Source organism: Protobothrops mucrosquamatus, unplaced genomic scaffold (assembly GCF_001527695.2).
Source record: "Protobothrops mucrosquamatus isolate PMUCROS unplaced genomic scaffold, P.Mucros_1.0 scaffold533, whole genome shotgun sequence".
In the NCBI taxonomy this organism is placed as follows: Eukaryota; Metazoa; Chordata; class Lepidosauria; order Squamata; family Viperidae; genus Protobothrops; species Protobothrops mucrosquamatus.
The window spans coordinates 275,703-302,330 of NW_015386840.1; the positions used below are offsets into that span (position 1 = coordinate 275,703).

General features: G+C 38.2%; 1 protein-coding gene across 1 annotated transcript in view; it reads left to right on the top strand.

The window, feature by feature from the left end:
* NUP155 (nucleoporin 155) overlaps positions 1–20,640 on the top strand; it is a 29,716-nt gene extending 9,076 nt beyond the window's left edge. Inside the window, exons 12-35 of the mRNA XM_015816944.2 lie at positions 869–969; positions 1,424–1,594; positions 2,505–2,615; positions 3,771–3,865; positions 4,798–4,886; positions 5,498–5,560; positions 5,684–5,834; positions 8,274–8,340; positions 8,925–9,043; positions 9,483–9,586; positions 10,477–10,610; positions 10,952–11,143; positions 12,575–12,713; positions 12,894–13,029; positions 14,279–14,432; positions 14,755–14,859; positions 14,980–15,134; positions 15,220–15,349; positions 15,690–15,803; positions 16,064–16,184; positions 17,213–17,323; positions 18,183–18,319; positions 19,122–19,228; positions 20,221–20,640. Of these exons, the coding sequence (XP_015672430.1) occupies positions 869–969; positions 1,424–1,594; positions 2,505–2,615; positions 3,771–3,865; positions 4,798–4,886; positions 5,498–5,560; positions 5,684–5,834; positions 8,274–8,340; positions 8,925–9,043; positions 9,483–9,586; positions 10,477–10,610; positions 10,952–11,143; positions 12,575–12,713; positions 12,894–13,029; positions 14,279–14,432; positions 14,755–14,859; positions 14,980–15,134; positions 15,220–15,349; positions 15,690–15,803; positions 16,064–16,184; positions 17,213–17,323; positions 18,183–18,319; positions 19,122–19,228; positions 20,221–20,359 (2,945 nt within the window). The 3' untranslated portion in view covers positions 20,360–20,640. The remainder of the gene's footprint in view (positions 1–868; positions 970–1,423; positions 1,595–2,504; positions 2,616–3,770; positions 3,866–4,797; positions 4,887–5,497; positions 5,561–5,683; positions 5,835–8,273; positions 8,341–8,924; positions 9,044–9,482; positions 9,587–10,476; positions 10,611–10,951; positions 11,144–12,574; positions 12,714–12,893; positions 13,030–14,278; positions 14,433–14,754; positions 14,860–14,979; positions 15,135–15,219; positions 15,350–15,689; positions 15,804–16,063; positions 16,185–17,212; positions 17,324–18,182; positions 18,320–19,121; positions 19,229–20,220) is intronic.
* The last annotated feature ends 5,988 nt before the right edge of the window (positions 20,641–26,628 follow it).

Consider the following 26,628-nt stretch of genomic DNA (forward strand, 5'->3'; position numbering starts at 1 on the left):
GTATGGAAAACTGGTTTCTTGTGGTCTCTGTCCAGACTAAAATCTTTGGTCCAGATATGTGTCAAAGACAAAGGTTTTGGGGCATAGATGGAACAGAAAAAAGCCCAGAATATTGATGGTGTCAAAAGAAGTCACCGGGAAGCCAGGGGAAGGGCTGTGTAGGCTAGCTGTTTGGATATGATGCTCTTGGGCTTCAGTGTGGGGATGGTGAAGTAGGCCTCCTCTTCCTATAAGAACTGTCCAAATACTTTTTGGCCCAAATTCAGAACAATTCAAGTTTTTGTCTCGCTTCTCTGCTTGGCAGAAACACAGTTTGTTTGATCTGAAGCCGAAAGAAAATATGTTTTTCATTACATGAGCAACGATAAACAAAAGGCTTTCTGGGCACATCTTTGGAAGCTGTCTTAGAAAGTGAAAAAATACATCAGATTTAATTTCAGTCTTACAGTCTACCACATTCTGAGAAATTACGCAGATGAGATTGCAATGAAAAATATCAAAATCCTTATGTACACATACATGTCTATTAAACTGTTCCTTTTCAGTGCAAGCAGCACTGAAAAAGTAATTGATGATGTTTAAGTGATGAATCAGCACTTAATTGTCATTATATAGTATAACCCGGTACATTATAGCTTAGTGAAGAATGCAGCTTTTCCATTTGCAGAGTAAAGGATCTTTGATAGTTAGAAATCAGCAGTAGGAATTTTTATATTTAAAAAGTTGGAGATAATTTGGTATGGGATCTCAGATTTAAATAAAACTAAAACTGGATAATTAATTTAGTAATTAGAGAGATGTTAAATACTACCTTCACGTAATAGATTCCTCTTTCTCCAATGTAAACTAAATATTATTTTCCTGTCAGGTATTCTCCTAATGGCTGCTTCAGAAAATGAAGATAATGATATCCTGTGGTGTATTAATCACGATTCTTTCCCTTTCCAAAAACCAATGATGGAAACCCAGGTAATTTTTCATTGCAGGCTTCACTGTTGTTTTGAAGGCAGCATTTGTAACAGAAAATTTACATTTCTTTTATCTTGATTTTTCTTAATTTGGCTATTCATTTAAGCTTTCTTGCTGTTCAAATTCATTGCCCACCTTTTTGATATTAACTTTCTTCCAGTGCAATAGCCACATCCCAGATTATGAACAGGTCTGCCCTTGCTAATACTATTGTGAGTGTGATTGTTGACTATTGCCTAATGAAAAGATGTTCTGATTCAGTTCTGGTTTAAAAGGGGCTTCATGAAGGCGAACAAAAAAGACATCTGTTAAGAGCTATTGGCCTGGATTCAGAGTCCAGAATAGCTTTGGATAGTGAGATAGGTGATATATAAATTTAATAAATAAATAAATAAATTCACCTTGAGTAGACTAAACAATTGAATTGTATGTCATGCTTTACATTTTGTTTCAGACAAAAACAGCTGTCGATGGGCATTCTTGGGCTCTTGCTGCCATAGATGAACAAAACGTTCCTAAGATTGTAACACCACTGAACAAAGAATTAATTCCAATAACAGATTATCCTGTAGTTGTGCAACAACATATGTTACCACCAAAGAAATTTGTTCTACTGTCAGCACAGGTAGGCAATACTAGTCTTTACTTACTGTTTCTGTGAGTAATCTGGGCTTGTTTGTGTGAATGTGTGTCTATTACATATGCTCTAAAATAGTAAGATGTAAAGTTCAGTAGTAAAAAATGAAACACCAGTCCTCCACAGAATCACTTTCAGAATCAATCTTACTATTTAGAATGCACAGTTCCAAAAGTGATTATTGATCCGGTATTGTTTTGACATTTTCCATTTAGCTTAATTGAAATGCAATGGGATGAAATGGTGTTATGTGCAAGAATTCATCTACATTATCAGTTTTCTGCAGTAGTACCCAAATACTATTTTATATATGGTTTCTAAGCCTTTTGAAGGCTTTTTAGATTTTTAAAGATCTCTTTCTTGAATGCTTTCTGAAGTACTTAGAGTTAAGAAAATGTTCTGTCTTGAGCTTCATAAATGCCATATCCAAGAAATTTGGTCAGAGTTGCAAATTATTAGATCCTTCAGTGTAATAGCTGTTGCTTGATAGATTAGCTATTTAGGGTACAATAGATCCAAAATAAAGTTACTAAGTTTGTAGTCTATGGTATAAATTAAATTTTTCAGAAAAAGAAAACATTTACCTTTTAAGAATTAGATTTGGGCTTTGTAACTCTGTACATGTTCCTCAGTTGCATAGGATTGGGGCAAGATTAGAGATGTATGTCTACAAATAGACATAAATGTATGTGTGTGGTGTCAGTAATTTAGCTGCATGTTTTAGTAATATGTTCAATTTGATGCCTATTAATGGGAATGTTCCTGCTGCATTCATTATTCTCCAGTTTTGTAACATGGAATTATGAGGTGTCTAATATACATTTTTTCTGAAATTAAATAAGAACTGTAAAAATGTTATATAAATTTCCAACAATTTGCTACTTTTGTTTTCCATTAGGGGAGTTTTATGTTTCATAAACTCAGGCCAGTGGATCAGCTAAGACATCTCTTTGTGTGCAATGCAGGAGGGGATGGAGAAGATATTGAAAGATTTTTTAAACTTCATCCAGTAAGAATTCTTAACTTTCTTTCTTATCTGATTCACATATCATTGTTAATTGTTCACAAGGGCTTGTGTTCTGTCCTAGTCTTAACATTTGCCATTCATCTGATATTTGCTATTGTAGCTGGCTTAGTAATCACAATTGTGACCTTCAGTCCTAGATAGCTAACTTGGTACATGGAAACAGTTATTGTATCTTTACTCATTAAAACATTAAATGCCCAACAGTTGAGTTTTTACTTCTCCCTAAGCATACTGATAGCTTAGTGTATTTGATTTGCATGTACAGATGCTATGAATTGTGACTTCAATGGTTGGTTTATGCATTTACACATATCAAATAAATAAATGACTGAAGTCACAAAATAATGAAAAAAACCAAGCAAGCATGAAGCAAGGTAGTGTTTTAGCAGAGCTCAGTTTGTTCCTATAATATAAAACCTGGGCTTGTTCTGAGAATATTGGATTTTAATCCATCATGATGTACAAGATTATAAATAGTTTTGTTTTCCACAATATTTGTAATTTGCAAGCCCAGTTGAATATCACATTTGTTATTAAAGAAAATAATATTTTATGCATAATAGTGGCCAGCTAAACATTTCTTACAATATCGGAGATGAATATTAGCCTACTTTGTAGACTTAATTTAGCTGTTCCAAGCATGGCATTTAATTCTCCTCTATAGATTCATTTATTTTTATCTTAATGGTTTTTAGCATATTTATAATAAAATATTTTGTGAAATGTGTTGGGTAACTGGATAAACAACTAGATAACTGGGTATTTACAAACTTTAGCAAGAATCCTATTATTTATACCACTGAAGAGAAAACTTTCAGTTTGCACTCCGATGTCATTGAGTCCTACTGAAGTCATTTGGAATTCAAATGTATGAGTTGTTTTTGTTGTTTAACTTGTATGCAGCCTGACTGTTAACAACTCTGCACGGCTTACAATAATCAAAGTAATTAAAATAAAATCAGTATCAGATAAAGATGGAAAATGATGTGATGAACTGAAGGGCTGTCAGTCTTCCTCACCAAAGGCTTGAGTGTAGGCTATTTCTTACTAACCAAAATGCCTCTTAAATTTTAACATAACTATTGTATAAAGATAGACCTATCCTTTTATCTTGTTATTTACTGGTGGTTTTTGCAGGTAGAACAAGCTTGCGTTACTTGCCTAATCCTTGCCTGCTCTTCTGCTGCCTGTGATAGAGAAGTATCTGGCTGGGCTACTCGAGCATTTTTCAGGTAAAAGTAGTTTATATTTGCAGTAGAACGGGAGATGATAGTTAATCTGTTGTATCACAACTAAATTGGATGCTTTGAATTCTAGCTGGCACATATGTATATTTTTTATTCATAGCTTCCCCATGTTATTTTTATTTTTGGGGGGGGTACTCTTCTCAGGGAACTGAAGACTGCTTTGTTGGAGGGTCACTGTTAGTTAATTCCAGACTAGCTATATATAATAAGTTCAAATATCTCCAAAACTTGGTGAAGGAAGCAAAAGCAAGCCAAGCATGGATCAGCAAACACAGACTGGGGGAGGGTGGGGATGTGTGCTTTGCTGTCATGACACTTTGCTGTCATGACTCTACAGATGGCAGGTGTTTGTACCCAAGGTTGGGGTCCAGGAGTAAGTCGGGGCTGTTGCTGATACATCTGTACTTAGTATCATTAAAGGATTAATGTTGGATTCCCCTGAACCTTCTATTCTCTAAGTATGGGAATCTGGTATGGCTCAGAAATTGATGCTTTCCATGACAGCTATGGATTTTTCTCAATGCAGATTGGTCCCCAACCATACCTATTTTCACTGGATCTCAGTCTTTAGGCCAGAAACAGATGGCATGTGATCTGAAGGATATTAATATCAGATCTTCATCATTACCGCATAGTTAGCCTACAGTTACTCACCACTACTGGTCTCAGTAGAGATGGGGGACTGATTAAGATGGTCCACTTTAGCTGTCTAAAGGATCTGCCCAGTTTCCAGCAAATCCTTGGATTTTTTCCTGTCAGTAAGCCAGGCAATTATGCTACAGCCCTTGATCTCTGGAATATGAGGGTTTTCTAATACGCTTTTTGATTTAGCTGTATCATATTTGTTTCATTTTGATGCTATTGTAAAATCTGGAAATAGGTTGCAGTATTACGAGTTTTCATCTAATCAATTACAGATATGGTGGTGAAGCACAAATGCGGTTCCCCTCTAATCTGCCACCTCCAAGCAATGTTGGGACAACATTAGGCTCTCCTCTTCTACCTGGTAAGTGGTGAATGTGATTTATGCTTTTTTAATTTTCATGTTGTGCCTCTTTATCTCTTCTTGAGAGTTTTTTTTTTCTATTTTTAAATCTTATTTTACAGCATCTTGTATTTATTCTCTTTTTAAGTGTTAGTAGTGCTTGATTTCAGAATCTATTTATCCTTGTTCATTTTTGTAAAAAACGGATGAATTCTCTACCATCTTTAAAGAAAAAGAAATCAGCAGTGCTTGTTTTGGCAAGAAAAACTGAAGCTTAAATTTATTTCTCCCCCTCTTCTCTCTCTCGAACATCTCTGCTTGTATAGCTTCTCCATATGAGCATTGAACAAGGAAAAGCAATTAACAGATTTGTACAAATTGAACTTTCCTCTTCATTTCTGTTTCTTTCCTACATACAGTGCAAAGACAGATGTTTTTTTTCTCCTGTCCTTTCTTTTGGCATCTCTTTAAACTTTAAAAACACTGTCCAGGAACATGGTGACCATTTGAATATGAGAAGGAATGGTTAGCTTTCTCAAAAGAGAATAGTGCTTTGGTTATATCTTCTGAAATTTATTACAGTTTAGGCTCATATGTCTGAAAGTGGCTTCCCTGTGATTTTTATGTCTTAGGTTCACCTCTGCCTGCTGGTAGCCCCTACTCTAATCCAAGCTTTTTGGCTACACCCGCACAAGGTATTTTATTTTATTTTATTCTTCAATAACTTCTTTTAGTTATTGAAACATATTACATACATGTATAACTTAGCATCTAAGTAAAATTAAACTGCACCATTAAATAATGGGTTGATATTTCAGGTTTGCAGCCTCCTGCTATGTCAACTCCAGTATTTACCGCAGGTGGTCATATGACTCAGCCTGGCACGTCAATCGGTGGAATGGTGTGCCCTGAGATAATGTATTCTGGAAAGCACAATGGTGTCTGCTTATACTTCTCCCGAATAATAGGGTGAGTATATTTTTCTTTGAAATCTAATGCCTATCCGGGATATGCAAAACTCACTCTTCCGGGAGAGAATGTTCCACCAACAGCAGAACTTTGTGTTTTTCATCTAGATTATATTGATCTGGCTGTTCTGAGGATGGTCTGCTAGTTTTCCAGAAATATAACTGGTTTGTGGCATTCCAGGTGTGGAAGAGTCTTTCCCTGAAACAGTGAGTTTTGCACACCGTGTGCAGCCTAATCGATTTGTTTAGTTGTAGTTAGAACTAGTGGTAGCAACACACCCTCCATTAGCCATATTTACGTTTATGGAGGGACACACTAAAGTCTGTTTCAGTTAAAGCAGAAATTTCCAGTCTTCCTGAGGCTGTGCAGGGAGAACATGGCCCAAAGTGTCGTGACAGTATGCCTTAGATAGAATAAATTATTTTTGGCTATTATATGTGTATTGACTCACTGTACTTTAAAAAAAAGTGCTGAGGATACATTATTGTTTTTCTGTTTTGGAAAAAAAAATCTTAACAGTTTTGAAACTGTCCGTATATTTTTTTTTCTATTGTGCAAAATATCTTTCAGTGAAAGTTTCAATATATTACTCTGATAAGATAGAAAAATAAATTCTCCAAACTTGATTTTAATACTTCAATTATAATGGTTTATTGAAATGATGGGAAGAAAATCCAAGTTTTGCTTGGTAATTGTTATGACCCAGGTGTCCTAGACCTGCGGCCCCTGACCTTTTGGGCACCAGGAACTAATTCCGTGGAGAGACTTTTCCGTGGACCGGTGGGGGGCGTGGTTTTGCGTGCTGCCTGCATCCTGCGGATGGGGCTTCGCTTGTTTGTATGGTCCAGTTTCTGGCATGCCACAGACCAGAGGTTGGGGACCTCTGGCCTAGGCAGAGGCAGGCTATGATAGAGTCCTTTATTGTGCTGTTAAACTCCAGAACAAATGGCCTTACAACAGCCCACACTTCCCTGAAGGCAGCCACCCAAAGTCCAACAAATAAAAGCCAATGAGCAACAAAACCAATTTGCAAAGGCAGAGAGGAAGTCTACAGATGAGGTGCATACTCCCGGGACAAGGTCCAGGATCAAGATCTACAGGGTAAGGCAAGTCCACAAGGCAAGACACAGGCAGAAACAAGAGTCAAGTCTTGAGTTTTTTCCAAAGCCGGGGGGAGTGTATTCCAAAGCAAACAATTGTTCCTGACAAAGACAATCTCCCCCGGCTTCTGCTTCAGTCAACCCATGCCAGGTGTTCCTTGTGAGGAAGGGTGGGGTGACCTTCTCCCGAGCAGCCTCGCAGACCTCCTTTGAGCTTGCCTCCATGCCCTTGGATTGAGTAGGGGGGGCAGCTGTTCCTCATCAGAGAGGATATGCTGCCTCTCAGCACCACTGCCTATCCGTAACCGATCCTCCTCCCCTATCTGTGAGGGCAAGCACCTCTCCATCTGGTCGACCACCTCCCCCAATATCTGAGGAGCCTGGGACAGCATCGTCCTCAGCCCTTGGCCTTTCCAAACATGCCAAGGGAGACATGCCATCCCTGTCGGATGGTCCCGGTTCCAACTCCTCCTCCTCCAAACCAGGATCCCATGGGTCCACGACAGTTATTTAACAAGTTGGCAATGGATGGAAAGATATCGTAGCTTCTTGATAATCATAGCAACCCACTGACTACTGTTAGTCTTAAGATAACAACCACTCATTCAGTGGCAATTTGTAGTTGTGCCTTGCTGCCCTTACAGAGTCTCCCCCACAGCACTCACATCATGCCTTCCCAGCTACCCAGGCTCCCTCTCCCGCTCGGCAGCAGCCACACAACTATCTGTTTGCAGGCCACCTGGGACTTGCAAATTCCTGCCAGCTTGCCTACTGACTTTGCTCATTGGAAATCGGCAAAAAATTTGTGAGGTGGTGCTTGCTTAACAATCCTCAATCCTCGCTTAACACTGACAACAAGGACTGCAGGGATTGCCATTGTTGAACAATATAGTTATCTGGTATGCTTTACAACAACATCACTTGGTGATAGATATTCCAGTCCCAACTGCCTTTCTAATTCAAGGACTACTGGTAATATAATAATATAGTTTGTCTGCGGATTTGGTAACAAAAGGGGAACTAGTTCATATATTACAAATTGGTTACTTTTGAGAGTTAAAAAAGGGGGGAGAACCCAGCCCATATTATAGTGTAAGAAATTTGTAAATTTTGAAAAAAATTCAAATGAATAACTGCCAAATACATACACAGAATTTGTTATAGATGAATGCATGAGTGCTTTTTCAATGCAAGTATTAGGAAAAAAAGGCATTCATATATTACATATAAAATAAACTAGTGTGAGTTGTAAACTGATGGTAGGGTTGGTATACATGAAAATTAGCACAGTAGATTTCTGACAGCATTAAAAGATGAACTGCATTTTCCTGATTTGCAGAAACATTTGGGATGGAAGTATAGTTGTGGAGAGAGTTTTCAAGAGTGGCAATCGAGAAGTTGTAGCGGTAAGTGATGATGGGCATTAATGCATACTTCTCAGAATTTTTAGTAAGGTTTTTATTCATGATACGGAACATGTTCTAACTTTATATGGACTTGATCAGAATCACTTTAATTGATGGCACGTGTGCACCGACTACTATTTAACATCAGTTTGAATGTGATTAGTTAATTCTGAACACAGCCACATCCTTACTTATAGGAGGGTGTGAATATTCATGCAGCCACATTACTCCGTTTTTTTATTTTTATTTTTTTCCCCACTAAACAATTTCAGTTTGTTTTTCAATTCAATAGTATAGCTTATATGTTATATTAAAGGTGAAAAGAATTCTGAAGTGATTTATCTTGGTCTGGGTTTTTTTTTACATATCAAAACCCTGGCATTTTAACAGAGATGTCTAGACTTTCCATATCCACTCCGTATTAAAGGCCCTGCCTGGAAAAAGCAAAATGGTACATTTCTTTATGGCATGGCCTGCTGAAGGTAGCCCTTAGAGAGCAAATGTGTATGGGACCAAGTGTATTTGAACAGGAGGACCTGCGAGTAATTTGGGCCTAAGCCTTTGCCCTTCTGTCTCTCATTTAGGTTGAAAGCAGTGTTCCCCCACAATTATTAGAATCAGTACTACAGGAATTAAAAGGGCTGCAAGAATTTTTGGATAGGAATTCCCATTTTGCCACAATAGGATCTCTTAGAAATCCCAGGTAAGATGATTTTAATTCATCACAGTAGATTTCGAAGCAAATAATTTTTTGCTTTAACTGTTCTTTTTAACTGTCTTTAACTGTTCTTTTTAATGATAAGTATTTCTGTTTATGAAGCTGATTTGATTACATAGCAAACTTTCCAAATGAATGTATACATTTTAGTGCCAGTTATAATTACAATAAACTAATTCTGATAAATATTTCTGTAAAGTTTAGGGAGTGACAGAGCAAGTTCTGTTATTGCTAGTTTTGCTGATCAGCACTTGGTGTTGTAGGAACTAAAGCTATCCCCACCTGTCCTTTTCAACATTTGTTGGCGCTAATACTGACATTCCTAGGCAGCATGGCCGTTGGGATGTTAACCTATGTCTGCTCCATATGTTCATTGAAATTGTAGCACGCTGTTTACATGGTTGCATTTGTTTTCTTTACAAAGTTTCATCAACCCAGCTACCCTGCAGCAGCGTTTACTTGGAGTGATGCAGTATGAGGTTGGAAGCTCTCAACAACTGCAGCAAGAAGTTCAGAGGAAATTTCATGGTAAATTTGGTTTTAGCACTATCATACATTTTTGTCAGTGGAAAAAAGTTATGAAAAAAAAACTTTGTTGCCTTGATGAAAAATTGTTTTCTGAAAGATTGATACTTAGAGAAGAAATTGTCTTTGCCAAAGAAGATTGAGTTCATAATGGTCACTGAAGTCAATATATCAACAGATGTACGGCACACATAACACCTCTCGTGCGTGAGCTGCACTGGTTACTAGTGTGTTTCAGGTGCACTTCAAGGTGCTGGTAGTTACCTGTAAAGTCCTACATGGCTTGGGACCAGGGTACTTGAGGAGGTGCCTTTTTTCCAGAGTCCCTACCCATCCAGCCCAGTCAAATAGAATGGGCATTCTGCAGATCCCATCAGGCAAAGAATGTTAGCTGGCAGGGACTAGAAGGCGAGCTTTTTCTACAGCGGCCCCTGCTCTGTGGAACATCCTTCTTAGGAGATTAGAATGGCCCCAAACTTTATATACATAAAATATAATTTTGGTTTAAGTTGAAGTTCATTGCACTGCATTACTACATAGATGACTTAAACTAAATAAATTACCCTTAAGGCTGCTCACCCTCAGCAACTTTTAAAATGTGTGGATTTAAGCTCTCAGAATTTCTTACCCAGCATGTTGGCAAAGGAATTCTGGAAGTTGAAGTCCACATATTTTAACGTTTCTGAGATTGAGAAACACTGCCTTGAACGATGGACGATGCCCCTTAGGCAAAACTGAATGAGTATGGAGACTACACAGCTGTATATTCTTTGTTGGTGTCTTGAAAAGGGATTATACAACAAGAAAACAAAAAGCTTAATGTTCTTAATGGATATTCAATGGAGAGGATATCGATCAGTTTTAATTTAGCAAGCCATGTTTTCATTTTACAGCAGAAGCACAGTTATCTGAGAAAGCTTCCCTACAAAGTGTCCAACAGCTGGTGCAAAAAACTTGCCAAGCGCTGGCTCTGTGGAAGCTCCTTTGTGAACATCAGTTCAATATTATTGTAGGTGAGCTACCAAAGGTATGTAACAGCTACATTTCTTTTTATGTGGGTTTTGATATTTGGTAGCACAATGCCATCTTAAAAATCTAGATAAATTTTCAGAATGTATTTTAAAGTATAATATAAAAATCTAATTTTAATCAGAACACAAATATAAAAGGATGGTTAGCAGGCTATGTCATTTTTTCTGCTAGCATAATTAAATGAATTTTAAATATGTACATATTTAAGGACAAGGTAGTATGTGCTGCAAAGCGTCTTCCTTAAATAGTTTTTCATAAGTACATTAGGATGTCTGCTTAAGCTATATCAAGCTATTTGGGGTGTAGAAGAAATGTGGTTATGCTCTTTTTTTAAAGGAGTTTCAAGAACATTTGAAGATCACTACTTTCAGAGACCTGGTCATTAGAGATAAAGAACTAACTGGAGCCCTCATTGCTTCCCTTATCAACTGCTACATCAGAGACCATGCTGCTGTGGATGGTATCAGTTCACATTTACAAGACATTTGTCCACTACTCTACAGCACAGATGATGCCATCTGTTCTAAGGTATTTGAGAGTAAGCTACTTTATTTAAATTAGTTATAGTTATAGGATACATCATGTCACCTAATCCAGATTAATGAGATATTTATTACTGGATGAGGTATGCATTAGGTTGAAGTGTGATTTGGTTTAATAAAAAAGTACTACAAAAATGACTTGTTCTTTCATAAAATGGATTTATTGACAAAGTTGATTAGAAATAGTTGAATGTTAAGACATATTTTCTTATCACAAGGTTGTATAAAAATTCACTCGTACATGACAAAACAGCCTGTGGCTTCTCTAATGAGGCAAAACAAAGGATGGACAATTAGGCTAAAAGATCACTGAAGGAGAACATTTTAGATTAAGGATGAGAAGGTATTAGCTTAGCATCAAGACAGCATAACTCTTGGATACTGTCTTTTACCATCAATCCAGCTCATTATTGCAAATCCTTGATCAAGAATAATCATTGCCGAGCATTGACTGGCTAGATTCAGCCACTTATGGTAAATCCTCAAAAATGCCTTCCAGAAATGACTTATCCTCTGTGATTCCCAAAACACAGACATGCAGTATGTTCTATTATATTGTAAGTTCTACTCAAACTTGAACAATATATTAATTTGGCCTCTCATAAAGGAATTCTCAAGGAGAGAATATTTCTGGTATGACACAATTACCCATAATGTAGCCAAATATTGCCTTAAATGCAGTGAGGATGAGGCAGCAAATATTGCGTAATAACATTGCATTTCTTTGATATCTTCAAAATTTTATCCTCTCCCCTCCATTTTCTTTTTAATTCATAATTTCTTTTTAATTCTTATTCTTATGAACTATGTAGATTACTATATATTCATTCATTCCAGGTTCTCTTGCTCCTGGGACAAAAAAACCTGGAATAAATAGGGCCTGAAAGAAAAACTAGAGAGGATGTAGAAAGTAAAGCTGAAAGTGATCCCAGTAGTGGTAGGAGTCGTGGGGTCTCTAACTTCTAAGCTGGGAGAGTGGCTCTAACAGACCCCAGGAACATCAGAGCTCTCTGCCCAGAAGAGTGCAGTGTGAGGAACAGCTTAGGTATTATACACCAGGGATCCCCAACCCCCGGTCCATGGACTAGTACCAGGCCGCGGCATGCCAGCAACCGGTCCACACAAACAAGCAAAGCCCCATCTCTCCCTCCCTCCCCTCTCTCCCCCCCCTCTCTCTCTCTCACACACACACACACAAAACACAGACACAAAAGACCATCCCTCAAAAACTGCAATGAAGTTTAGCACTTGTATGACTAATGTGATTCAAAACAGATACTTGTTAAATGTAAAATAATGTCTAAATCTCCATTTGATTTTTGTTTTAATTTCCTGTGATGAAAAATTGACTTTCAGGCAAGGGTTTCAAACACAGATACAGAATTAAAAAAACCGATGTCTCTTTATGTTATTCTAGGCAAATGAACTACTGCAAAGGTCCAGACAAGTTCAGAACAAGTCAGAAAAAGAGAAAATGTTAAGAGAATCACTGAAAGAATACCAAAAAATTAGCACTCAGGTGGATCTTGCCAACGTCTGTGTACAGTATAGGCAAGGTAAGATGCAGTTATTTGTTGAAAAGCTTTCACGTCAACATCTTTTCATTTCAGCTATTGCAAAATTAATAAAATGAGTCAATACAGAAACAGATTTACTCAACTAACAAGAACAGAGAAACAATAAATTTATGAGGCATTTTGCATAATATCATTTCCCCCCCCCTTTTTAATTTTAAGTGCGTTTCTATGAGGGTGTGGTAGAACTTTCTCTGACGGCTGCAGAGAAAAAGGATCCCCAGGGTCTTGGACTTCATTATTACAAAAACCATGAACCAGAAGAGGATGTTACTGGCTGGCAGGCTTTCCAGGAGAGGTGAGTATTTTGGAAAATAGAAGGGATATTTTTTTTCAACAAAATACTTTCAGCAAACTATTATTTCTATCAGCAGCAGGGAATTCTAATATGTGAGAGAAACTTTAAATTACTGTAGATATCATTCCCAAGGATATGTTGTCATCATAAACATGTTATGTTCAACTTAAAGACCACAATTGGGACCAGAATTTCCCTTGTTCTGCAGGGCAGTTGTAAACTGAGTCACACCCATTTTTACCTTTTTTTGAGATGGTTGTTAAGCAAATCACTGCAGTGTTAAGTGAATCATGTAATCGTTAAGCAAATCCAGCTTCTCCCCCATTGACTTTGATTGTCAGAAGCTGGTTGGGAAAGTCACACGTGGCAAATTACATGACCCCAGGATGCTGCAACCACAGAATAGAATAGAATAAAAACTATATGACACAGACACACATCACAATCTAGGTCAAATGTATACATATCGTGTGGTGGGGGAAGAATCCTGCGAATTTACAAGACAGATGGCATAAGGAACAAAGATGTTACATAATCTAGTAGTTCTGCTATAAATACTTCGAAACCTCCTTCCAGAGGAGAGCAACAGAACAGACTGTTGAAGTGGGTGTGTGGGATCTGAGCTCTAAGCACATAGTACTTATAAGTAGTATCCTAAATAATGGGAAGCGAGATTCCTATAATCTCAGCTGTCCTTACCACTCACTGTATGGACCTTCTATCTGAGGCACTGCTACCACCAAACCAAACAATTATGCGGTTTGTTAAAATGTTCTCAATTGTGCCTCTGTAAAAAGTGGCCAGGACAAAAGGAGAAAGATGTGCTTTCCTCATCTGATGCAGGAGATGCAAACGCTGGTTTGCACACTTCATTAAATCGAAAACACATGCTGGTTGTCAAATGCCCAAATTTGATCTCATGATTATAGGGATGCTGTAAGTGTGAGGACTATTCATAAGTCACTTTTTTCAATGCTGTTGTAACTTTGAATGGTTGCTAAAGGAAAGGTTGTAAGTTGAGGACTGCCTCTATTTCTTAACTGAATTTGAGTGTGTGTTTTTTTAATTTGTACTGTAGAAAATTGTACTTTTTATAAACATTTCAGTCTCTATTAATCTTATGCTCAAGCAACATGTCACCAGGAATATGCATGATTTTAAAATAGTAAAACTTGAAGACATTGATGTATATTGTTTTCCTCATGAGTATGTTTTCCTCATGAGTACTCCACTTGGCATCTTTTTATAGGTTAAATTGTTATAAATGCATCACAGACACCCTTCAGGAGCTGGTTAATCAAAGCAAAGCTGCCCCTCAGTCTCCCAGTGTGCCCAAGAAACCTGGTCCTCCTGTTTTGTCCTCCGATCCCAACATGCTAAGCAATGAAGAAGCAGGACATCATGTAAGCGCTACTCAAGTCATATACTGAGCTGTTCCTTAGGGATGAATGGTGTTTCTTGGATCGTTTTTAAAATCTATTTATTTTCCTTACAAAACACTTTTATTAAAGCATAATAGCTTCTTGCATACAAGATTTTCAGAGATTAATTAGAGTATAGAAATATTCAATATTTAGTACTTTAGTAAATACTGAAGTATTCCGTATTTAATATTTTAGCATATGCTATTAAGGCTTTTTTAAAATTATTCTAGAAGTGAAGGCATTCTTTACATTCTTGCAACCAAGAACAACATTTTAAATGTTTCTGTATTCCTGATTCTAGTTTGAACAAATGCTTAAGCTCGCCCAACGTTCCACAGATGAACTTTTTAGTATTGCCCTTTATGGCTGGTTGATTCAAGCGGATTTATCAGATAAATTGCTGCAGGTAAGATCACAGAACAGCTTGATAAATTTTCATAAATAGAGTTTCTGTCCAGTTTCAGAAACTTAATGGATTAAATATAGCAATGGCAAATTGATGAGATTCCTCCCTCCATTTCTCTAGGTAAACTCTCCCTTCCTGGAGCCATATCTGGCACGCATGGCCAAAATTGATCAAAACAAAGTTCGCTATATGGATTTGCTATGGAGGTTTTTTGAGAAAAATAGAAGTTTTAGTAATGCAGCCCGAGTCCTTGCAAAATTGGCAGACATGCATAGGTAATATATACTTTTGTCTATCAAGACTTCAATTATGATTGCATTATTATTATATGAATATTAATTACATGTCTTTGTTAAATAGCACTGAGATTTCGCTTCAGCAGCGTCTTGAATATATTGCACGTGCTATTTTGAGTGCTAAGAGCTCAACAGCAATATCGCCAATAGCTGCAGATGGGGAGTTTTTACATGAATTGGAAGAGAAAATGGAAGTAAGTAAAAACTGGTTTATATGACATGGATGCCAGTATTTTTAATCAACACCTTTCATCTGTGATTACTTTCATTTATTAAAAATAATAATTAAAAATGATAGAATTTTATTGTTTATTGTGCTTTTGTATTGCCTTCTATGTGATAATCAAAATAATACAGATCAGTAAAATTACTGTTAACAGTAATTTTAACAGTAAAATGTTAAAATAGTATAAAAGTGTTTTTTTAAATGAGCAAAAGGGAGCGATTCAAATAGAGAAGAACTATTATAAGCATAGTAATTATAAAAGTTTACTCTTAAACTTTTCATTTAAATATTCTTGTATTTTTAATCAGGTTGCCAGGATACAGTTTCAGATACAAGAAGCCTTACACCATCAGTGTTCACATCATTCTTCAGTGCAAGATGCAATTTCCCAGTTGGATTCTGAGTTGATGGAAATTAGCAAGGTGGTCTTAATAACTGAACTCATAATTCTAGGTTCCAATTCTAAATAACTTGTTTGTTAAAATATATATTTGTATCTTAAAGCATTTATTTTTCCTATTCATACTTTGAAAACTGCAACTGGCTTACTGTGTTTGTCTTACTAGCTATTTCAGGTGAAGATACGATATTTAGTATTTTCATTACTTAATTAGTGTAAAATAATGTTTTCCATTTCTTACAAGTAACCAAATTGTTGTTATTTTGCCTTTTTAATCTTTAGCTCTATGGGGAATTTGCAGATCCATTCAAACTCTCAGAGTGTAAATTGGCCATTATACATTGTGCTGGACATTCAGATCCTATCTTAGTACAAACTCTTTGGCAAGAAATAATTGAAAAAGGTAGGTCTTTTGTAAGTACAATAAGTCTTTGTCAGATCATTTTTCATCTCTTGATTTGTCATTTATATTTCCACTTTAACAATTGTTTCTGTCTTTTGACAACAGTTTCTTTATTTTCCAATATTCCTACCTCTGTTGAGATTTTCTCTTCCAGTGCTGTCAATAATTGCCATCTCCCAATTTCAAAGGTCCTTTGAAATATCTTGATCTCATATCTTTATCTGTCATCCTGCAAATTTCATTGTTCTTTTCCCTGCCTGGAGCTTTAGTCCCCTCTAGTGCTCATTCATAAAATCTCAAGTTTATTTTCAACTTTCCACCAATATTGCATTTCTTCATAGAATAAACAATTCACATTCATGTGAAAATGTTATTTTATTTACTCAATTTTTCAGGGTGCTTTGCAAAAGTTCTAATCAGAAGAATATTTGTAGCTCATGGTTGAAATGAAAGTCCTTGGTGCTCTCTGAATTTGGTTCTTTTCTTGCAGACATTTCATTATGCAAACTGATGATGTTACCTAGTTTGGATAATGAAAACATCTGCAAGGAAACAACCAAGCTCAGAGAGCACCACAAACCCCTCAAAAGTTCTAATATTCCAATTAATTTGGATCCTTAATCCATTTAAACATTTTTAGGTTGAATTCTTAGATTTTTGCCATTTATTTCATGTTCTTACATTTTTTTAAACTGAAATTATTTTTTATTTCAAGATGAAGTTTTACTCACTAGGCAGATTTTTAGACTTGTTTTAACAGACCTCTTTTAACTCTAAAATAATTATAAATATAATTGATTAGAAAGTGAATTTAGATAATTTAATATTCTTAAAGCTTCACCATAGGGAATCATCTCCCAGTTTCAACCAATTGGAGCACATCAGTCACTGCCATGGTATTATGCTATTCATTGGGAAACATCTAATTGCCATTTTCCTCACCTGGACATCCATTTATTGTATCTAATTGTATGGAGTTGAAGATTGAAAGAATACGAATATGTAATAGATTTTCCTTTTTCTTTCAGCACTGAGTGACAGTCTTGCAATGAGTGCTCCTGATAGGATGCAGGCTCTTAGTCTGAAGATGGTAATGCTTGGAAAAATTTATGCTGGAACACCACGCTATTTCCCTTTAGGTATATAAGTCAATTTTAGATATTGAATAATATAGACTTGTCAAGAAGGAAGTTGAAAGAAAATTTGAAGAAGTCCTACTGCTTGTTTTTCTTGAATCTGTGTCAAATACTTATTTCAAAATCTTCAAATGGTAGAATCCAGAAATACTATTTATAGGCTTTAGTGTTTTGCTGCTCATTTAAAGCCAATAGAGGCAGAGCAGAAGTAGGAAAAGAAAATAATGGAAACCATCTAATTCTGGAATTGTATCCAAGCAAATATTTTAAAGGCTCACATTTTACCTTTTACCTTATTAGTTGCTATTACCTTGATAAATAGCAAAATTGGGGGGGAAATTAAGAAGTGGTAAATTATGGCCAACTTACTAACTAAATATGTTTCAAGGTATCATGAGACTAATGAATGAATGATATTGAGGGTATCCAAGATATCCTCTTGGATTCAGTAATCTTATACTGGTAATATGCAGGTTAATGAGGACCTTTATAAGACTACTTCTTTATTTTAATATTAGTCAAGATAGTAGCAACTAAGAGTGTCCTGTGGATGAATTCTCAAGACTCTACTAGGTTTGGCCCTTTTAATCTAATGTGCTCAGATATGTCTATTTCTTACTATGGTCTCCCTGACATTGAAAAAGCTATGTTGAAGAACCTCAGCTTCTTTCCAACAGACTAATTCCCAACCTATCCTGTCATGGGCAGCAAATGTCTTTGTTCTTTACATCAAGAGACTGGTCAGATGGAGTCAAGAATGTTCTCTGGTTCCATAGATTAAAAAAAAATGAAAAAAGAAATAACATTGTTGCCATAACTTTGTGCAAGAATTTGATGTTATTGCATTATATTTTTTCCTCAGATTTCTTAGTTCAATATCTAGAACAGCAAGTTTGTTCTTTGAACTGGGATGTGGGATTTGTAACGTATACAATGCAAGAAATTGGTGTCCCACTACCACGGCTTCTTGAAGTATATGATCAGCTTTTTAAAGCACGGGTATGAGAGTTCAAAATCTAGTTTTCACTTTAATTGTTTTATGATCTGTATTATAACTGCATGGGGTGGGAATACTTCTGTTTAGATGCACAACTATGAAATGATCAGTTAGGAAGGTTTTTGATTATTATAGTTACAGATCATTTAAGTTTCCAAATTATGAATGTATTTTCCGTCACTTTTAAAGTTAGAAATGTCTATAAAGAAGAAAGCTATGCTATATCTTTCCTCTTTGTGTGAAAATGAGGCCTTTAGGCTAAAAGGGATTTGCCTGGTTTTCTTAGCTCTGGAAAAAATTTAGATTGAATTTTTGGAATGGGAAAAATTTTAAAGGACCACTGGACAGAGTGGGGTTTAATACACTTTAAACAGTGCTAGTGCAGACAAAAGCACTATTTACCCACTGCTATCAAAAACAGGATCATTGGCAGGGGAGGGAGATTATTAGAACAACTAGCTCCTTGCTAAAAAAAAAATAGCAATGAAAATAGAAAGTTCATGTTGAGTTCAGCTCCTAGTGATTCAACAGGTATGTCAAATGGTTTTGTAGTATGTTTTAATAGTGAGTTTTATAGATGAGCATCTATATAAATTGACAATCAAACAAACAAAATGTCTGTAGATTTCTGAGCAGCAATGGCTGCTGGCCTTTGTCTATTATCTTGGTAGCAATTGAGAATCAGCCATCTCTAAACTGCCAACTGGTTAGTGAACACACGTACAAGCCAACAAGTCTTTCTTTTTACATATACACATGTATGAGTTTGTATGTGCATTTATTTCCATATTTTTGTCTTTATAGGATCCCTACTGGAGCAAAATGAAGAAACCATTACATCTTTTGGAATGCATACATGTACTGCTATCAGGATATGTGCAAGATCCTAACAAAGTAGCTACTTTTGAAAGGTATTTTAAAGTTTATATACACTGGAAGTGAGGTGAAGTTTTAATAATATAGCACATGCTGAATGATGGTGTTGACAAAATGTATAATTTTGTTTAAACATCATATCAAAATTAAATAAAAAAAACTTCAGTCAAGTTTTTTAACAATATCATGTTGAGTATTTTCAAGCCTATAATGACTTTTATTAACTTACATATTTTAATCCATTTTTTATTCTTAAAACATGTAGCAGGATGGCAAGTAGTCTTTCACCTTCCTATTCTAGAAAATTGTTTCTTTTTTTAACCAACTTAATTTCCATACCTGAAAAACCTACGTAGTCAGCCCATGAGTAGAGCGAGCTGGCAAAAGAAGGACAAATATCTATACAGGTATAGATTGACTTATGACCCCATTTGAGGCCAGAATGTCTGTTGCTAACCTTTTTCGCCATGGTTAAGTGAATCGGTGCAGTTGTTAAATAAATCACAAGGTCATTAAACAAATCCAGTTTCCTCCATTGAATTTCTTGTTGGAAGCTGGCTGGGAAGGTTGCAAATGGCAATCATGATCCTGGGATACTGCAACCATCGTAAATACATAACAATTGCAAGTGCCTGGATTTTGATCACGTGACTGGGATGCTGCAATAGTTGTACGTTTAAGGGCTGTGATACTCTGATGAGTCTGATGGATCGTTAGAGATTATTGCACTTGCAATTATTTGTGCCAACTTGCAATTATTTTCAGACAAGCCTTCTTAGAGGTGGTCCCTGCATTATGGAATTTCCACACCTGAAATTTGTGATTGTAAATTTGGTGCCTCTTGAATGCCTCCCTCTTCATCCAGGCTTCCCAGAATGAATGTTGGGTTAATAGGTCTATTTATTTTTATTTTCCTTCCATCCACCAACTTTTTAATGAATATAAGTTTCAAGACTTTTTAAGTCACTGTATAGCAATTGTACGGAAAGGAGTATAATAATAAGATCAATGTTTTCTTTCTCTTTAGACGGCGATTCACAAATATCTGTTTAGATGCTGTTAGCTGTTACCTTGTTGAACTGCAGTCTATAAGTCCGACCTTAGCTGTACAGACCATTACCGGAAGCTTTAAATCTCTGCAGGCAAAATTAGAGCGGCTTCATTAAGTCCGGTGATGCATGTCTGCTTGTCCAGGTGAACTGGCTGTTAATGTATTGGAACTTGAAAAGGCAAATGCTGATAAGGCTGAAGAGAATCAACTTCCTACTGATTAGTTTTCTAGTGTATCTTCTTAATGAATGTCACGTGGAACAGAATGTATAAATAACTTTGATTTGCTCTTTTTTTTATTACTGCCACATTTTTCTAACAGTGAAACTGATTTATATGCTTTGGATTAAGATGCATTGTATAATTGTGTTCTGGCAATTAAACTTATTTGTAAAATGACTTTTTTGTAAATCTGTACAATATGCTTGACCATAAGACTTCACTATTTTGTAGAGTCCCAGCTGGTAGCTTAGGTGTCGGGCCTGATTAACTGCACTTTGTTTTTAAATTCATCATGCACCAGACAGAAATTCTGTTTCTACGACGTGTACTATCTCTCTTACTTTTAAAAGGAATTAATTATATGCCTGTACTATGAGAAATTTTGATAGTGGTTATGTGAGCAGGAATTAATATTGGGGAACAAACAACATTCATAATTTTTAATCAAACTATATTCTTTATCACTTTATTGTTTATATGCCACCCATCTCACTGTCTGAAGTGTTTTTGGGCAGCTTACAATAAAATCAAATATAAAGACATTAAAATTAACAAGAATCAAATAAAAAACTACAAACAAAGACCAAGATGGTAGGGAGGTGGAATCTTCTCTATTACTCCTCCAGCCACCTCCACTATGGAGCACCCTCATTAGGGCCAAAGCTAACCACCAGAGCCAGCTTTTAGGCCCTTCTGGAAGGCCAGAAGGGTGAGATTAGATCTCACCTCCAGAGGTCACAGCAGAAAAGGTTCAATCAGCATAGAGCTGGAAGGGTGCTTGGAGGTCTTCTAATCAACTCCCTGCTCAAGCAGGAGATCCTATACCATTTCAAATAGGTGGCTGTCCAGTCTTTTCTTAAAAATCTCCAGTGACGAAGCACCCACAACTTCTGAAGGCAAGCTGTTCCACTGGTTAACTGGACTTCCCCCTAGACCAGTGGTGGCAAACCTATGGCACGTGTGCCAGAGGCGGCACTCAGAGCCCTCTCTGTGGGCACACACACCATGCCCTGGAGATGGCAACCGTCCCTCTTCAACCAGCCGCTTGCTAACTCGCCGAGGTCCCACATGGCTGGATGCATCCCAGCATGGCTGGTTCCCCCCCCCCCCCAGCATCCCTCCTGGCCTCGCATGGTCTCCTTTTCCTGGGCATGACCCACTGCATCGCCTCCTCAGCTGTCGGCCGGCCATTCAGCTCAGAGGTGACTTCTCTGACCTGCGGGCGGGCTGCGGAGCCCCAGAGTGCACTGGTCGAGAGGCCAGCAGGCTGTGGCTGCTGACGGACACTGTTGGCCCCCATGCGCTCGCTGGCCTCTGTGTGTGGGGGCCCATGGTGTCAGGCAGTAGCCGCCCCGGCCCCTGCCTCGCCTTGCCCTGCGACAATGGCACCCCCACCCTGCTTTGCCTTGCCTCGCCTCACCCCGCAGGACGAGCCTCCTGCCCACTGCCCCACCTGCCAGAGACCCCCTGGATCTCCCCCAACCCTGCCCGGCCCCAACAGGCGTCCCTCCCCACGAGCAACATCGAGGTGACCATACCCACCTTGGCCACACCCACCCAGTCTGCCATGACTACAGCCACGCCCATCCAGTGGGCCATGCCCACCTGGCACCCGGTGATATATAAGTGGGTTTTGGGTTGCAGTTTGTGCACTCGGTCTCTAAAAGATTCGCCATCACTGCCCTAGACTCCTCCAGCCAAAATTCCTTTCCCAAGGAGTTCACAGCATGCTTCTTTTGCCAAAACGAATAGGGTGGGACAATCCCTTGGGGCAAGATGGTTCCTCAGTTAACCTGGTCCCATGCCCTGAAAGGTTTTAAAGGGGATAACCAACACCTTGACTTGGGCCCACAAACAAACCAACAACTATATTCTGACATTCAAAAAACAGAATTTTTTATAAGCAGCACCGAACTTTTTAGAAAGGATAGGACATAAGTAACATTACTATTTAATTTTTGAAAGAGGTTTTTAGTTTCCTCAATATCACATTTAGTATCAAAATAATGTTGGTATTTTACTAAGATCTTAGTGTAGGCACTTTCAGTGTTGATCATCCATGGGGTTGAAGTACAGTTCCTGTGCTGGCTGCTAAGTTATTAGTGTAGGCCAGGGGTAGGCAACCTTGGCTCTTTTATGACTGGTGGACTTCAACTCCCAGAATTCCTGAGCCAGCCATGCTGAGGGGAAAGGGAGAGGTTTCCAAGCTGAGCCATGCTGGCTCAGGAATTCTGGGAGTTGAAGTCCATGAGTCATAAAAGAGCCAAGTTTGCCTACCCCTGGTGTAGGCTGTCTTAATGCAATAATAAAAATAACTGGGTAATAAGTGTGCATTCCTATTTTGGTTCTTAAAAACACACGTTCCCTTCCTGTTTATGTCGAAAGTACAGTTTAAGGCACTTCTGGGTTGAAATGATTAGCCAGTGCCATCACCGTTGCCCAGGGGATGCCAAAAAGACAAATCCATGAGTTAGCCACTAGTACTACTTATACCGTGCCTTCGGTTCAATGGCCATTAGTGAGTCTGAACTAATTCAGAAAGCTAAGATGGGTTACGTCTATTAGTATTCAGTACGGAACACTGAGTATTAAAATATCTAGAAAAAAGGCAATATCAAATCATTTCCATACTGTGTTACCATCCAGGAAACAATATGGATATGTCCAGGAATCCAACTTGATATAAGGTGCTTTTAATTTCCAAGTAAAACAATGAGTCCTTAGTGGGGTTTAGAATTCTACGTGTTTATAACCAGTCTTCTATCTATGTGTAATGGTTATGTGACAATGATTTCAAGCTGCTAGGGAAAGAAATGCTGCCTAGGAAATGATCAGATGAGAGGAGGGAGCCCCCAGTGATTTAATGGTCAGAGGAAGGACCCACCCTAATTGATCAGAGGGCTAAAAGTAGTGTCAGATTTGTACCTTCCAATTTGCAAGATTCTGTCAACAGCCTTACAATAAAGTAAAATTACAGTAGTTCATCTAGTCATGTTTCCTGTCTCATTTACCTGGGAGTGCTGACAGTATATGTGGCAGGAAGGAGAGACCATTTTACTTTATTAGCCCAAAGTAAAATGATATTCCTCAAAAGGTATTATACTGCTGCAACAAGAACTTTTAAGCAGATGGATATTCCCTCCTATCTACCTGTTTATTAAACCACTTCTCACCTTTCTTTCACCTAATGAGATCATCACCCACAAAGTTTGTGTTCTTTTCCCCAGTTTAATGCCTTCCAGAGGGGTTGCCTAGAGATGCCTAGGTTGTGATGACACAACCACTCTAGGAGCACCAGGCTGGTTTCTGCTCTTAAACCTACCTTATGCCTTTCTGCTTACCTGTGGAACTGTAATCAAAGCCCATGCTGGTTGAAGGATACTAATGTAGCATAAGAGGTCCAGCTAACAAAACAAGTCTTTTAGTTGTGCTCAACTACCAATAAATTCATGTGCACATCTCTGCATCCATCTTTCTTTCTCTTTTTCTTTCTCTTTCTTTTCTTTCTTCCCCTTCCTTCCTTCCTTCTTCTCTCTCTCTCTCCTCCCCCCTGGCAATATTATTGAAGGAACTTGTCAGCTCCTTTCAGGAGTTTTGTTTGGTTGTGTTTTTTTTCTTCCAATGTACACTGTTAAGCTTTCCTGGCGGTCCCCCATCCAAGTACTAAGCACACCCTAGTCAGCCAGTACTCTGTGCTGTGACTGCTGGCAGTGATGAACTGCTTTAAGATTAAGACTCCCTCAAGTCAAGTTGTGGCTTTGAAGGAACAAATTCATTAGTTCTCTTGGCAGTCATCTGGAAGCAGTTCCCCTTTCCCTAGGACTTTTTTTCCCCAACTTCTCCGTCTAATGCCAGTGTTTCTCAACCTTGACAATTTTAAGGCATGTGGACTTCAACTCCCAGAATTCCACAGCCAGCATTGCTGGCTGTGGAATTCTGGGAGTTGAAGTCCACATGCCTTAAAATTGTCAAGGTTGAGAAACACTGGTCTAATCTTAAATCCGGAGGCTTCCTCTTGGTCTCCTGCTTAGCTTCTTGAGTTTAACCAGCGGCTGCTGGGTACTGCTGGATGAATTCGTTAAAAAGTCCGATATTTTGGGCAGAATGTCTGAATTCGAAATTATGCTGAACCCCAGACCAGCCCCGACCCCAGTGAGAGGCGCGGAACGAGACGCGTCCGCTGCGTTAGGGGCGGAGCTTCCCTGTTTACCGTTGGAACGGGCTCCATGAAGCGCATGCGTAGTAGTCGCGCTCCTCTCTTCGGCTGGCAACCTGGCTCTTGGAGAGGAAAACCGTTGGGCTAAATCTGGGAGCGGTGAGTAACGGGGTGCCTCCTGTCTCTCTTCCATTCTGTCTTAGGCGGGATCTGGCGGCCGCGAGCGATTGCTGGGCCAAGAAAAGGAGGCAGCACGACAGCCAAGCTGCTCCTGCACGAAGCGTAAGGGACGCGCCCCGTTGCAAAGCAGCCCTTAACAGGCAATTAGGCATAAACAGAAGGCGGGGGCAGAGGCAGGGCTGCGGTTCCCGCAGGATCCATCCATCCATCCATCCATCCTGGAGCCCTCCTCCACATCTATTGCACCACAGTTCCCATTGGCTTTGCCAGCCCGGGGGTCGTGTACGAGTCATCCGAGGAGCAAGAGATGTGCGGGAGCCATTAAATAGATTTATATTTTTCACTGCTCTGGAAGTCACATGGCTTTTTAACACAGTGAAACTGGAGAGAACGTGGGCAGGAGTGTGCTTTGAAGCATCATTAAGATTGGAATATTCTCCAAGTATTCTCTCATGAATCCAGGGCAGTTCTTTGTGATGCCATGGCCATGTGAGTTTTTTTTTTTAAGCAATATTATAGAAGTAGCATGTCATTGCCTCCTGGGGTACTTTACTTCTCACTTAGTCTGTTGCCTTGGATTTCCTGGTGGTCTCCCATCCAGTCAGCCAGGGATGAATACGGTGTGGCTTTTTTAGGTCACCCATAGTCAACTAGATGCTGTAGTCAGGTGTTAAGTTCAGCTCCCTGGGTGGAAATTGTCATTCTGTGCAGGGGAGAGAACAGCCATGTATGTCACTCTGAGCTACCTTTCTGAGTTAACTTCATTAAATTAGTCATTTACATCAGTGCCTTGAGATTACAAGGTTCAAGACTAGTTACCTTAAACAGTTGGGCTGATGGTAGTATTTGTTTTTAATTAAATAATAAGCAGAATAGATCTGGAAGAAACCTTGGAGGTTTTCTAGTCCAATCCCCTGCTCAAGCAGGAGATCCTATATAATTTGAGACAAGTGGTTGTCCAGTCTCTTCTTAACTCCATTGTGTGAAGCACCCACAACTTCCGACGGCAAGCTGTTCCATTGGTCAATTGTCCTCACTGTTTCTCCTTAATTCCAGGTTGTTTCTCTTCTTGATTAGTTTCCATCCACGGTATTTTTGATGTGATATTGTGGTTTGATGATATGGTTTTTACAACTGTCAAATTGATTTGTGTATTGATGAAGTGATATACAAGTATCAAATAAATAAAAAGGCCCTTAAAACATAGCTTTTGTCAGCTAGCATAGGGATCCTGTGAGTAGAGTAGAACCTTTTAGATCAGTGTTTCTCAACCTTGACAATTTTAAGGCATGTGGACTTCAACTCCCAGAATTCCACAGCCAGCAATGCTGGCTGTGGAATTCTGGGAGTTGAAGTCCACATGCCTTAAAATTGTCACGGTTGAGAAACACTGCTTTAGATGGTTGTATAATAGTTAATGGAATGTCCTCTTTGTACGTTTTTCTTCTGTTTTGTTTTTATCTTAAATTGCTTGTTTTAATGGTTTTCATATATTCTTGATTATTACCATGTACATCTCCCAGTGTCACTTTATGTAAGATGGGCAATGATACAAACGAGAGTAAATAAATAAGTTATGTATATGCAACAGGCTAACAATGGTTCTGGAAATCAAGAAGAATCCAGTCTGATCAGAAAGAGCTTCATCTAGCAAAGCATCCTGATTCTTACCAGCCAAAATGTTTTATGGAACTTTATGGGCAAAAAACGAAGGCATGGTTGCTTCATACAGGAGGCACAGTTTAACCGATATACTTATGGATCTAGACTTCAAAATTATGTGAAATTTCTATATATATGTTAACTCAAATGAAGTACTTCTCAAGT